The 13,597-nt window shown below is 39.5% G+C and overlaps 1 protein-coding gene across 2 annotated transcripts in view; it reads left to right on the top strand.

The window, feature by feature from the left end:
• The window catches only part of LOC142557428 (5-oxoprolinase), a 166,823-nt gene that overhangs the window by 12,054 nt on the left and 141,172 nt on the right, over window positions 1–13,597 (top strand). For both annotated transcript variants that reach the window (XM_075669281.1, XM_075669271.1), the window contains exons 4-10: window positions 932–1,038; window positions 1,767–1,882; window positions 8,444–8,523; window positions 8,600–8,652; window positions 8,744–8,856; window positions 10,882–10,970; window positions 12,270–12,387. In XM_075669281.1, coding sequence (XP_075525396.1) covers window positions 932–1,038; window positions 1,767–1,882; window positions 8,444–8,523; window positions 8,600–8,652; window positions 8,744–8,856; window positions 10,882–10,970; window positions 12,270–12,387 — 676 coding nt within the window. The remainder of the gene's footprint in view (window positions 1–931; window positions 1,039–1,766; window positions 1,883–8,443; window positions 8,524–8,599; window positions 8,653–8,743; window positions 8,857–10,881; window positions 10,971–12,269; window positions 12,388–13,597) is intronic.

Genomic DNA, 13,597 nt, shown 5'->3' with positions numbered 1-13,597 from the left:
TTAATACATTTTAATAAAAATGCTGTAATAGCCATATGAATGCTGCTTGCACAAGTAGTTTATGTGCTTTGGCAGACACAGTTTTCACAAACAAGTAGTTGGAAAATACATAATTAAGAAATACTTATAATGAACTTTATAAATTTCAGTATTATTGTATATGTTTATATTAGAAGCTTGGTCATATTCAAAGACAAGTTCATTTTGTTTGATTCTTCTAGAGCATTTTTGTTTCAATATTTTAACAATACAATCTGACACCAGCACAATAATTTCACATTTAAAGGCAGGAATCTTGATGCAGAGATGAACCCACCATGTGTTATGTAATGTCTTGTGGTGTAAATGAGGAAACGGGTCTTGTTTGTCCAGCCGAGAGCAGAGGTGCAGCTGTTATCAGCTCCACCAAGCATCAGTACTGATGCACTATAGAAAATCACCACATCACATGTTGGGTTTGTCTTTGTGTTGAGATTCCTGCCTCTAAATGTGAAATTAGCATAGTGAATGTCAAATTTAATTGTGATTATCTCGGAACACAAGTACTGTAGAAAAATCAAAGTAAAGCTTTCTTCAAGTACAATTGTCATAAGTTTCTAAATTAGTTTCTAAATTAAAAATATGCCATAGTCGTTAACTTAAAAGTTAATTGAAATCATTTGGTTAACTGCGTACGGTTAACTGCAAAATTGTGTCTTCCAAAGTGCATAAACTACCTACATAAGCAGCATTTGCATAGCTAGAGTAGCTAGAATAGTGTTTTCATTAAAATTATTGATACTTTAATTTCGAAGGCCCTGTATTTACTTGACGGATTGTTGCTTATCTATGACGCTCTTTTGTTCATGCTGTTTATTTGATTGGTAAAGGTGTTGCAATGGAAGTTATGGGAGACTGCATTGAAATGTACTTTAATTTTGTTAACGTATAGGTGACCATCCTCAAACATCTTGACATGCAAAAACTGAAAGCTGATCTACAGAAGGTGTTAAGTCTGGGAATCAGAAGCCTGGCTGTGGCTTTGCTTCATTCTTATACGTAAGTTTGAAAAGTGTTAGATTTTTGTGCAAGGCATCAAAGCAAGCTCAGCATGGATAAGTTATAGTTTAGGAAAACCCCAGATCCAGGGTTAACTTTTTCGGGCATAACTCGTAAGGATAGTGCTGATGGTGGCCAGTGTGGATTGTGTTGTCTAATGAAGATGTTTCTAGTGCTGGCAGTATGTTCAGCTCTTGTCTCCATCATGATTAGATTATTCTTCACTGTCTGAAGCTCTGCTAGCTGTTTATTCATGCCAAATTTTGAAAGCGACATGCTTTGTCGCTTATACTTCTTCTTCTCAAAAAGTATCCTTGCTCTGATGGTGCCTTATCGTAAGAGACAGAATAGTTTATGTTCTTGTTTGTTAGTGGAATTGTACTATGCTAGGTGGCAGAGAGGCACTAAAGGTGAGAAAAAAGTAAGTGGAAGCGTATGTGAAAACTGTCAGATTTACTCTTTTTACTTTTATTGTGTTGAATTCTTACACATGTATTATGATTTCAATGAAAAAATGGCTCATTTTACTCACTGCTGAGCCACTTCAAAGCTCCCGAGTTTTGGCTTCTTGACCAGTGTGTTAAAACACATGCAAACTGTATAGTGCTTTGTCAATCTGCACTGGGACCTGCAACAAGCTTCTATTTACAAAACTATGCTAATTGTGCCTTGATTATTGCTTAGTTTTCTTTCAGACCAAAGGATGTAATTCTCAAATTATTTTACAGGTTTAAGGAGCACGAGCTTCTGGTGGGGCAGTGTGCCATTGAGTTGGGCTTCCAGCATGTGTCCTTGTCATCAGATGTTATGCCTATGGTCCGCATTGTGCCTAGAGGATTCACAGGTCAGTGCATAACTTGAAAAACTTGCTTTGCACTTTCATGTGGCATGCATAAGTCAGAAAGCCTGTTTGCACTGACTGAGGCATACATTTTACTTCAAGGCTGTCTTTGCTTGTTAAACAACTCTTGTCTGGTGACAGTGAGCAACGAAATGAGTGCATGTGTAAAAAAGTTATGTATACCAGGAGAACCACACATTAGCATCTGTGGGGAACCTAAAGACCTTTTTTTTTTTCTGAAGATCCCTGTCCTCAATGTCTTGTAAGCATATTTAATTGGCTGACAGGGTATGTGCAAAGTCGAGCCCAGCTGCGACTTAAAGGGGCACTCACCAGGCTCCATAACAAATTTTGGTTATACACTGGAAGTTGTTACGTGTCCTCTAGGAAGCATTCTGCCGCAAAAATTTTTCAAATCAGCTTGTTAACAGCCAAGATAGAAATATTTCAGTGCTGCAAACCCATGATTTCAGCAGGCGGGCTCCACTGCCAAGCAAGACGCTCTCTCCACTCGCCCCGTCTAGCCTACGCAAGCGAGGTTCCTTTCCTGCGTTCTCCCATACCGGACCTCGAGGATCGCATGACACATACGTCACAGGCCCCACCTTCATTTTTTTTTTCGGTGCTACACATTTCCGTCGACGGCGTCGCGCACAAGCTGTTGTCTCGTTCGCGCAGCACAAGATTTTGCTCACTGTGCATAAAGGAACATGACTAGCGGTTTAATTCAGTGCTACACGAATTCTGAGGCAGAACAAGTGGATTGCAGAGCGTGATCACGCTCTGGAAAACGGTAGAAAATGGAATAGTTTCGGTACCTGCGCACGTGACCGCACGACCGTGGGAACAAGCAGACTAACGGAAGTACATCTCTCTTGCTTCATTGTGAAGTAAAACAAAAAACACGCAGACATTCCATTTGAGTGTTTTATTATTTCTCTAAACCTCAATTCGTCAATTCAAGCAACAGATCACACAAATAACAGATGTTGCTTTGAATAATTCTCGAAGTCACGTGTCACCACGTGCGACGTCACACTGCAGACACGATTACATAGGCACAGGAGCCCAACTACGTCACCTTCCCTCTCTGGGTGGATTTGCCGCGAGTGAAGAGGGAAATGGCATTTGGATTGAAATTTCAGGCCTTTCCGCTGCATGTAGCGATGTAATACTCTGCAGACACCATTGTTATAGCGCAATGTATGTTCTGTGCTTGTCAGCTCAATATGGCCAGGCCTGGTGAGGGGCCCTTTAAGATTAATCTGTGAAGAGTGGGAGCTTTTGTATTTTCCTCCCTGCAGCATATGCAGGTAAGTGCAGGGACCGGTGTACAGACCTTTATACAAGTTGTTTGATTTTATTGTTAACAGAATTTTAAAAAATCACCCTTGACATATAGCACAATTATACTTCTTGAGCTGCCTTTCTATGCATCCTTTTCTCTCTCTTGAGCTAGATTACTCTCAGAGGCAGACATAATTTCCACAAGAAAATAAAACAATATTTGCTAATTAACCAATGTTTACTAATTAACTTTAAAACTAATTACTTTGTGCCACATGTTGCAATTTATGAATTGTAGGCGATGCCTTTAAAGTCATATCCACTTTGAACATATTGCCACATGTGGGTAGTGGGTCATGGGTAAAAGTGGGTCGAGCCCAAGAGTGGGTCGAGCCCAAAAGAAGAAAGAAGACCGTGCTTCTCTTCCCAGTTCATGAGCAGGGAAGACCTTCACATATAACACTGCCATGCAAGAGACCACGCAATTCACACCATTTCGCCTTCTCTACAGTCGCGAAGCCCAGAGGATGCTGGATGCTATGCTGCCGTGTCAAGACGCTGATGACTTGACAACTGACACTGATGAATTTGCTGAGTGTGCCGAGGAAGCTCGGCAGCTCGTGCGGCTGCACATTGGCCAGCGCCAGCAGACGGACGCACGACGCTACAACATCCGCCGTAGGGACGTGTCCTACAACCCTGGAGACCAAGTTTGGGTGTGGACCCCTGTTTGCCACTGTGGCCTCTATGAGAAGTTGCTGAGCGGGTATTTTGGTCCGTATAAAGTACTGCGCCGCGTCACTGACGTTAACTACAAAGTGGTCCCGGACATGCCATTGCGGACACGGACCTGGACATTCCATCGCAGACACGGACCCAGACACAGACAAACGAGCTTGAACATAGTTCATGTTGTGTGCATGAAGCCATACACTGCGCCTTCATAGTATTTTTTCTCTCGTTCACCCTTCTTTGTTTCTGTTTTTCATTTATCTTCATGAGCTTGCCTCTCTGTTCATTGACTGTGCCAGTGGCATGTTTCTTTTTCTTTTTGTACTTTCGCTTTGTCTGCATTGTGTTATTTTTTTCGTTTGCTTGTTTTGTTTTTATTGCTTATGCCTATTTTGTAGCATCAAGACGAGGCTTTTGTTCGGAAGAGGGGATAATGCCACATGTAGGTAGTGAGTCGAGGGCAAGAGTGGGTCGAGCCCAAAAAAACAAAGACGACCGCGCTTCTCTTCCCTGCTCGTGAGCCAACCCCGACAGACGGATTTTCCAGGAGCCAGCTGCTCTGCAGTTTATTACACCCCCAAGAGTACTTCTGAAGGCTCATGACAATATTATGAAGATGACACCAGTTTCAAGAAAAGATGGACACTTTAAGAGGAAGAGGCAGGTTCAGTCTCTCAGCGACCCTGACTTGGTCTTGGTTCTCTTCAGGGACACTATGAATTCCTGTATTATTCCTCCTAGAATTTTAAGGAGCTTTAAAAATAGCGTCTCCAAGCAGCTTTGCGTACCAAAAAACCAAAACTTGTTTCTGTGCCTTTTGCATTCAAAAGAACACAAATGGCATAGAAACAAATTTGGAATTTCTTTTGTACTCACTGTGCATTTTTTTGTACGCTTGGCCAAAAGCATCCCGTAACTTTGGGTCCCCTATTTCTAAAGCTCTCTGTTGTTCCATGGTATGTATAAACTTGATGCTGTTGTTGCATACTCCTATCCTTATCAGCAAGGTTGTCTCTAGGAAAATGATCATTTTCTCTGAATTTTCTTAAGTGTTTCCTTGTTTGTCTCCTTTACATCACAGTTAATTGCTTCTGTAACAGCACAATAACAGCCTTCATTATATCTATGGCTTCTGTGGTAGATTCTTCAAGCTTTTTCCCCAGATTTTGAGTTTTCATGGTTTGCATTGTCACTGTCTTTTTCATAATCATGAACTTCAGCATGCAATGCATTGATCATATTCCTCAGTTCCTTAATTTCCTTGTTAAGCTCAGTATTGATTCTTTTCTGTCTTGAGATATTTCTCTTTATTTGCAGTACACTTGGAACACAGCCAAGTTGCACTTTCCACAATTATAAGCAGCATTGCACTTTGCATATGTGTAACAGTCATCTCCTCACTTTCTGAGACATGATTACGCAAAGCTCAGTTAAGCAGTTCAATGGTCAAAATAGTCTTAGGAAAGTACTCCAAATCATGTTCACATAGAAAGAGAAAGCAACAGTGCCTGAGTGGAATGAAGCCCGCACAGGTGATCTGGAGTAGTCCATGTCTCCTACTTTGCCTTTAATGCCTTAAAGGCAAACTGCAACTAAATTTCACTTTTGGCTAACTTGATAATAAATTACAACATACAATGTATTACTACTTGTTGCTGGGCTCCTTGGTTCATACTAGAGATGTAAGGGCTGGGAAACAACCCAGAAAGGTTGGGGACGAAAACAGTTGTTTATTTTTCAGCACAGAGAAAGCGGAAAGAAAACCATTAGAATTTCCACATACATTTATACTTGCGATGACTTCTTCTTGGACGAGTTGGTGTTTACTTAACATGATGCTTCTTAGTGGAAATCTTGAAAAAAAGAAAACAGAGAGAAGCAAAAGTAAAGGAAAGACGAGCGCTCGTCTTTCCTTTCCTTTTGCCTCTCTCTGTTTTCTTTTATTTTTTTCTTAGTTTTTGCGCTAAAAAGCATCATGTTATTTATACTTGGCATTCTCTGATGTGCAGCATACATTTATAATAGCAATGACGATGACAAGAAAACTTCAGCATGTTTTTCAAGTGTCTTCATTATATGCTTTCAGTTTCATTTTGAAAACATAGCACAGTTTTCAAACTTAGCGAAATCTTGGTCATGCTGAGGATCTACACATTCTGAGTCATCCGTAACTACCGGCAAACGGTAATCACAGTGCTTTTTACAACGAAAGCTGTATGTGACTAACCTTCCGTAGTTTTTTCGGCATCCGGCAACAGAAAAAATCATGATGTGGGCCGATCCTGATGATAGTGCAGAAAGGGTCCAAGCTCAATGGCACATACCCCTGAAGGCTTGGGAACCTGTAAGATGCCCTTGAACTATTCTTGTCACACACGAAACAAAGAGGTCCCAGGCACATGGGTAAGAACATACGTTTTTGAAAAAAATGTTTCGTACAAGTTTTTTCAAAAAGCACTTCAAAATTTATGCTTCCAACCACGCAAACGCGTTAGTGCCACTGCTTACGCATTATTTGACGTCGTCTTCTTCCACAGCTGGCTTCGTTGGGCAAAAAACTTTCATCATCAGCAATGGCATGATCGTCGTTGTCTTCCACACTGGCTCCATTGCCGCTCATCATTTCAGCATAGAATTCACTTCTTTTCTGTCGTCGTAATTGGGAGGCCGCGTCTACGGGGGTGTGAGCCATTAAAACAGCTGCATTATCAATTGGGCAGACACGTATAGTTTGTACACTTGAAGAACAACATGCGTACGAGGAGCACCGAAGGGAACAGCAACGAGAATGTGAACGGTGCCTGTGCGAAACGACCACCAACGAAGAATGTTCCCGCGATGCTGAGCGAGCAACGACGCCAGACTCGCAACACAAAAATGACAAGAAGAATGGCAGCGAAAGCACTTTGCTTTTCGTTTGAGAGCTTTGACTGTCGTCAGCTTTTGCCGCCATTCCATCTTCACAGAGTGGAATGGTTATAATTTTTTTCTTCTTTTTTGTTTTTTTTTCATTTTGGCATCAGAAACATTAACTAATGTGAGCATTTTCTGATGAATTCATTAATATGCCTTGCAAACTCATTGGCTACAATCCATACATAGAAATATGTGCCATAAAGTAATTAATTAAGCAGTTGATTTGTGTAATTATGTTAATAATTCAATTAAGCAGTTTGATTTCTCATAGAAGTAATGGGCCGCTTCCATCAGGTATTGTAGATCAAGGGTTAGAATTGTGCTATCTGCCACAGGCAATTTTTAAAAATCTGGTGCATTTAAAAAAAGAAAACACCCGGTATATTCCTTCTTCATATGAACCATGCACTTCCTACTACGCTGACTGAGGATTTCTGCGAGAGTAAATCTCTAGTCACTGGATTTTGGTGTCAGTTGTATGTGATTGCTTGCTGCAACCCTTTGCATCAGTAAAATATGGAAGAAAGCTTTTTTATGTTTTGGGAATTATCATATACTGTCAAAACTAGAAGAGCCAACAGCACAGTATACTGTGCACGTAAGCATATCATGACATTTTGGCTACACATGACAGATTTTTTTTCATGGTTGAATGTGCATGAATGTTTCTGGCTGAAAATAGTTAATCAAATGACTCGATTTTTGTCTTCCGTTTAGTTCAACATTTTGTTTTGTGGTCTTTTCAGTGTCATTCAGACTGGCTTTTTTTAACATGAGGTTTCGTATTGCACTAGTACATGAGAATTCTGACTCATTCATGACTAAGAATTAACCATGCACTTTTGTAAAAGCATGTTTAAATAGTTGTTGCAGTCACTGGTACAGTCTTTATTAAAAGTTTGAAGCCAAGGTCTGTTGTTGAGCTCTGTGGCAGGCCTTCCGTAGCAGGCTTGGTGCTTTGATGCTTAGGATAGTGATAAACACTGTTCCTCTCTATCTCTGGGACCTCAGGTCTAAAAAAGTTATGCAGACAGGGGTTTCATTATATGGCCCAATAAAAAGTCTAGTCGTGCTCACGCTGGGTTTGAAGCTTTTGACAAAGACTTTAGTACATGGCTACTGGACAATCTTGTAAATTTTTTTTGCACTGTAACAACTGTATTACTACATGAAGATCTATTGTTGACTCTGTCTGCTTCAGGCATTTCACAATATATCCGCATGTCCAGTTAATAGTAAATAGTATTGACACGTGTACTTGCCTATCTTTATCGGGCAACCATTTTTCACCGCCTAACAAATGTTATCGCACAGTGCAGGACGCGCCTGCATGTATCAGAAGTTTCTGGAATGTTATCGATGGTTCCATCCGATGTCTGTCACCGAACCTTGTGTAATGTGATTGCATGTATGGACGACGCGGATAGTGTAGAACTTTATGGAAGACACGCAGTTGCCAGGGATTACTCTGGAACATTCGATGACTGATGTATAAAAGCTGACGCGCTTGACCCGCTGATCAGATTTTTCGACGCTCACAGACTGGTGTGTAAAAGAGATGTAATAAAATATAAGCATGCTGGTATTAATCTTGTGCACTTATGTTTTCTTTTTCTATTTTTTTTCTAGCTTGTGTTGATGCTTACCTGACTCCATGCATCAAGAACTATGTCAAGAGTTTTGCATGCGGATTCAATGACAATGTCAAAGTAATTTTTCTCTCTTTCATTGATGCTGGAGAATGACAGCATAAGCAACCTCCCTCCTTTTCTTTCAATCCTACAGGATGTTACTGTCCTCTTCATGCAATCCGACGGGGGATTGACACCCATGGAAACGTATGTACTTGAAGCGCCTTGCTTTTTCTTCTCAAATTATTTTAATGTGTACAATTTTCTTGGTGCCTCATATATGTGTGCTCGCTAACAGGTTTTCAGGCTCCCGATCCATTCTGTCTGGTCCAGCTGGGGGTGTAGTTGGCTATGCTAAAACTTCCTACAGTGCTGAACACCAAGTACCAGTAATTGGCTTTGACATGGGAGGTTCGTGTCAAGTTATCTGTTTATATGCCTTTTGCAAAAGCCTAAACATTTTTAGGGTCATAGCACAGTATCATCAGGTGTGGTTCTTTGATGGAATGGTTCAGTGCCCATGACTTTGGATGAATCAGTATTTGTATCAGTGAAGATGAATCAGCATTTTAACATGCTTGGGATGTGTTTGAAATTGAACCCTTACTGACTTAATTTTAAGCAATTTTATTATTTTCTGGGTCATTATGTCACTATAGTTTCCACCATGTATAGTTATTATGCCACTGTATTCAGGTCCTTGCACTGTTGATGGTGCTGCTGTGTATAGATGCTTTTGTGCTTGCGTTAAGTGAGGTATGACTTCAGCAGCAAAACTACTCCAGAAAAGTTTTGAAGTTTTCAGAAAAATGTAGTTTTTGTATTAACTGATTTTGACTAACAGTTTCACCTGAAAGTATATTTTTCATTCTTGATTCTTGCAGTGTAGTTATGGCGCATTCTTGTCATACAGAAAGTAAGAGTGAGAAGAATCAGGGAAACTGGCACACAATCATAGAGCCAATAGACAATAATGTCCAGGAAAGCATAGAGGAAATTTACTGTGTCTTTAATTGAAATGCAGAAATAATAAGGAAAACGCATATTAAAATGGAAGAAAAGACAACTTGTCAGTGTTGGGTGTGTGACGGTGTGCACTCAATACTGTCAACCAGCATGTCTCAATAAAGCGGGGGCTCAGGGCCCCCCTCCTTTGGATTCTCCAGCATCTGTGATGCCAGCTTCTGGTAATTTTATTGATAAATTGCCTCACCTCTGGGCATTCAATGCTGCAACAATGCGTCATTTTTTGTTGCTGCTTAGTTGTTGTTCTTCTCACCATAAACAAATAAGTTTGTGTTAAAGGCTGTGGCATTTCAGAGGTGGGAGTTCTGTGCTCTGATTTAGAAACTGGGAAAGTTGGACTACAGTAATATCTTGGTGTCATGGCCCATCCCCTCATGCATATAATGAATAGAATAAAGAATGGTGTGTGGACATTATCTCAGTGTCAGAGCAGCAAAACTTTATAAACCACTGAGCAAGACTGTTTATGGTTACCAGTGGTTCCCAAGGGAGTTTTAAGTACCCATTTTTTCTATTGAAACATACAAATTAAGCAATGTAAGTTGCAAGTGCAGGGGAGTGGTGCTGCCCCCCTCCCCATTCCATATTCCAACATCACTGTCAGTCAGTCTGCATTTCCTATAGTGAAAAGCAACATGAATGCCAGGGTGCAGTGGCAAGGAATCACCGCCTGTAGACGGTAGTCTTGGGAGCAAGAGAATTTGGACTATGAAAAATATTCACTTCTTACCTGTTACCTGTAGGAATGTTTTTTATTGTAAAAGGGCTGCCAAAAAAGAGGAAGAAAAAAAAAGAAAGCAAAAGGACAGCGTTGCATAATGAATTTTCTTCCGTGAGATGTTAACAGGAACCTGTGTGATAAAATTTTGGGTTGCTCTGCAGAAGCTGTTTTCAAGTGCTGATACATGAAAAAGCCATTTCGAGATTAGTTAAAACACAGTGCATTTTCTTTATTTCTTTGAACACATGAAGTCATGCTTAAATGCTTCTTCCAGAACTTAATCCATACAGATCTGAGCCAAACTGTCAAGGAATCTTAAGTTGTGTCCGAAGAGACATTGTGTCTGCAGCTGTATCTAGGGATATTATTATATTTTATTTGCTGTTATTTTAAGTTTGTTGCTGCCTATGTATACACCTGTGCACTGATCTATAAACTCTAATTTGCTTTATCATTTTTTTCATTTCATTTTTTTTATTTAATAACGCTTATTTTCATAATGTGAAAAAAAGAATATCCTAATTTTGGTGAATAAATTGCAGTGGGCACTGGACTTTAATGTTTTATTACGTGAAACAAATTCTGTAACTGTCACGTCCTCCTTGTGCATTACTGTGTGCCTGTCATTCATGAACCATGATAAAATGGCTGTTTTGTTTTTTATAACTCTTGATTGTTTTACTTATTAGGAACATCTACTGATGTTAGCCGATACGATGGTCATTTCGACCATACCTTTGAGACAACAACTGCTGGTGTGACGATTCAAGCTCCTCAGGTAAGAGCTTTCTGATTTGACCTTTTAAAGGGGCATGCATGCCTTTATTTTAGTGCATCCCTCTTACAGTAGTAATTGTCTATGAATGCTCCTTATTTTTGGTGCGGAGCACAGGTAAGCAGTAATACAACAAATCAGAGGTAAAGCCTCATCTCAGTGTTATTTGCAAATGGGCTTGTCTTCATTACAACAAGAAAGCGTACCTTTCAAAGGCTGAGACATTTGTAAATTGTGCCATTGATGTTTGCAGAGGGAATTAGAGTGAACTACAAGTTGGGAGGTCTTTTGAAATTATCAGAAGTGGTGTCTGGTAAGGAGTGCAGAACCCAGCACTTTCTTTTTGTCAAGAAGATGGCCAGTTTGGACATCGGTGATCTCAAGCCTGTTGCTAAGCTGAAATATTCAAAGTATACTTACAGCCTATAGTTATTGCAAACAGGAACACATAATAAATGCATGCAGCCAATGCATTTTACTGATTATAGTCCGTGACAATACTGCAGGTACAATTCCTTGCAACATTTTGAAATAGTCACATGAATATTTAAAATTAAAAACTATATAGTTTAGTTGCTCTCCAAGACTTCATTTTAGGTTCATTGCCTTATTAATTATATGTTAATGACTTGCTTAATTGCCTTGATCATTCCCAGTGAACCCAAAGGGTACTGGGCCACTACATAGGAGGGGGATTTGGGGAAAAAATTCCAGTGAAGTAAAGGCAAGTAATGAAAAATCACAGGTTACAAACTGCTACAATTAACACATTGAGTAAAGCATATCATAATGAATGCATGCATGCACACGCACACAGAGTATAAGTACAGCAGCATTATATCAATTAAAATAAAGAGAAATCATGATTTGTAAAACTAGCTAGGCAATGATGCAGTGCAGTGCATCAGAATTGGCATATAAAAATATCTTAATAATGAATATGAACTATAAAGACATATTTCCAAGATTGTGGTAATCAATGTTCGCCTTAATATTGCATCACAAATTTTACAGTGCTTCTTTTGCAGTTCAAAAAACTGCAGTCACTATATTCTGGTTCTTCCACTTTAATGATACAGGCATCAGAAATAATTGTTGCCCCATTTATTTAATTGTCATAGTGCATGATTACACATTGAATCACTTTTTAACAGAAGACATGCTGTGAAGTTAGTGAAACGCCACAATGAGATGCTACTGAAATCCAAATATGAAGCTAAATTGGTGTCAGTTGTCACAAATTTTGATATATTTGTCATCTCAGTGGCTAATTCTGTAGTTTGTTCACATTGTGTTGCTCAGCTGGACATCAGCACAGTGGCAGCTGGTGGTGGCTCCATGCTTTTCTTTCGGTCCGGGCTTTTTGTTGTGGGACCAGAGTCAGCTGGGGCTCACCCTGGACCAGTTTGCTATCGGAAAGGTGACCATTTTACGGCCTCTTACATATCATAAACTGCTGTAGTTGGATCACATGATGACTTTTTTTGGCACATTGTGTTAATATCAACTTATTTTTGATACCAGGTTACTAGGTTAAATTACTAGATTATAAAGCTATTACAGCTTTAAAAAAATTTAAGCTGTAATAATTTTATAATCTAGTAATCACCATAGCCTCCTGATAATGTCTTAGAGTTGAGGTCAATTTTCTTCCTTCTTTTAGCTTTTTAATACATTACTGAAAAACTAATATCTCTTTATTACAGGTTATTACAAATTACTTATAAACATTGTTCAAATGGGATATTTATTTTGGTGAAGACATTACGTTTCTTGATAATGCGATCCCAAATACACAACTTCCATGTTTTTACATGTCATAAGCTCATTTTTATTATGTGTAAGGTGGCTACTAGGGAACTTAGCAGTATCACCAATGTTATGCTCCACCTTTTAACATCGGTCTTGGTAATAGGAATGTAATGCAGGCTGATATCATGTGTTTACAAGCATACAGTCATGTTTTGAATATAATATGGCAGTATGGTGTCTAGTGTTGTAATGTTGAAAATACTATGTTATTACTATGAGAAGTTAACATTTTTTTGCTATTCTGGTGAAAAGGCAGGCTCCAACGAGTAGAAAGCTGGTCCTTCAATGTTGTACAGCACTTCATGTGACTATGCTGTGGTAACGCTCACTTGTGTATTTTCTGCAGCCCAGCCAACTGGACAATCCTACAGTTTCGCAAGCCCTTTGCTCCAATTTGCTCTTCTCTATCATCCCACATGTGCATGTATTGCCAACACTGTAATCATTATCCACACTAGCTGCTTTTTGCAAACATTAAGCTGCAGAAGGCGTCCACAGACTCAAGCACGTGCCTGACCAGTGGTTGGTTGTGGGCCTGTTTTTCAGTTTCTCTGTGTGAGAAGAATCGAGCAAGTTTATGTGTGGATGCTAGTCTTCTAACTAATTACTGCAGCATGACATTGAGTGTCAGTGATGCACAATCAATGACATGTGATGCATATATGAGACTACACATTGGCAAATACTTGACTGTTACAAATTTTCAGCTAGGCATAGTTGAACTGGAGCATAGGATTGAGCAACGCTTTATTAAAGAGCTTTTCATGCTGGTGGCACTGTAAAAGGCAAAATTTTTTTACTTGAAACTATTTGCTTTA

This window comes from Dermacentor variabilis, chromosome 1, assembly GCF_050947875.1.
Source record: "Dermacentor variabilis isolate Ectoservices chromosome 1, ASM5094787v1, whole genome shotgun sequence".
Classification (NCBI taxonomy): Eukaryota; Metazoa; Arthropoda; class Arachnida; order Ixodida; family Ixodidae; genus Dermacentor; species Dermacentor variabilis.
This window is presented reverse-complemented; position numbering and strand designations above follow the sequence as displayed.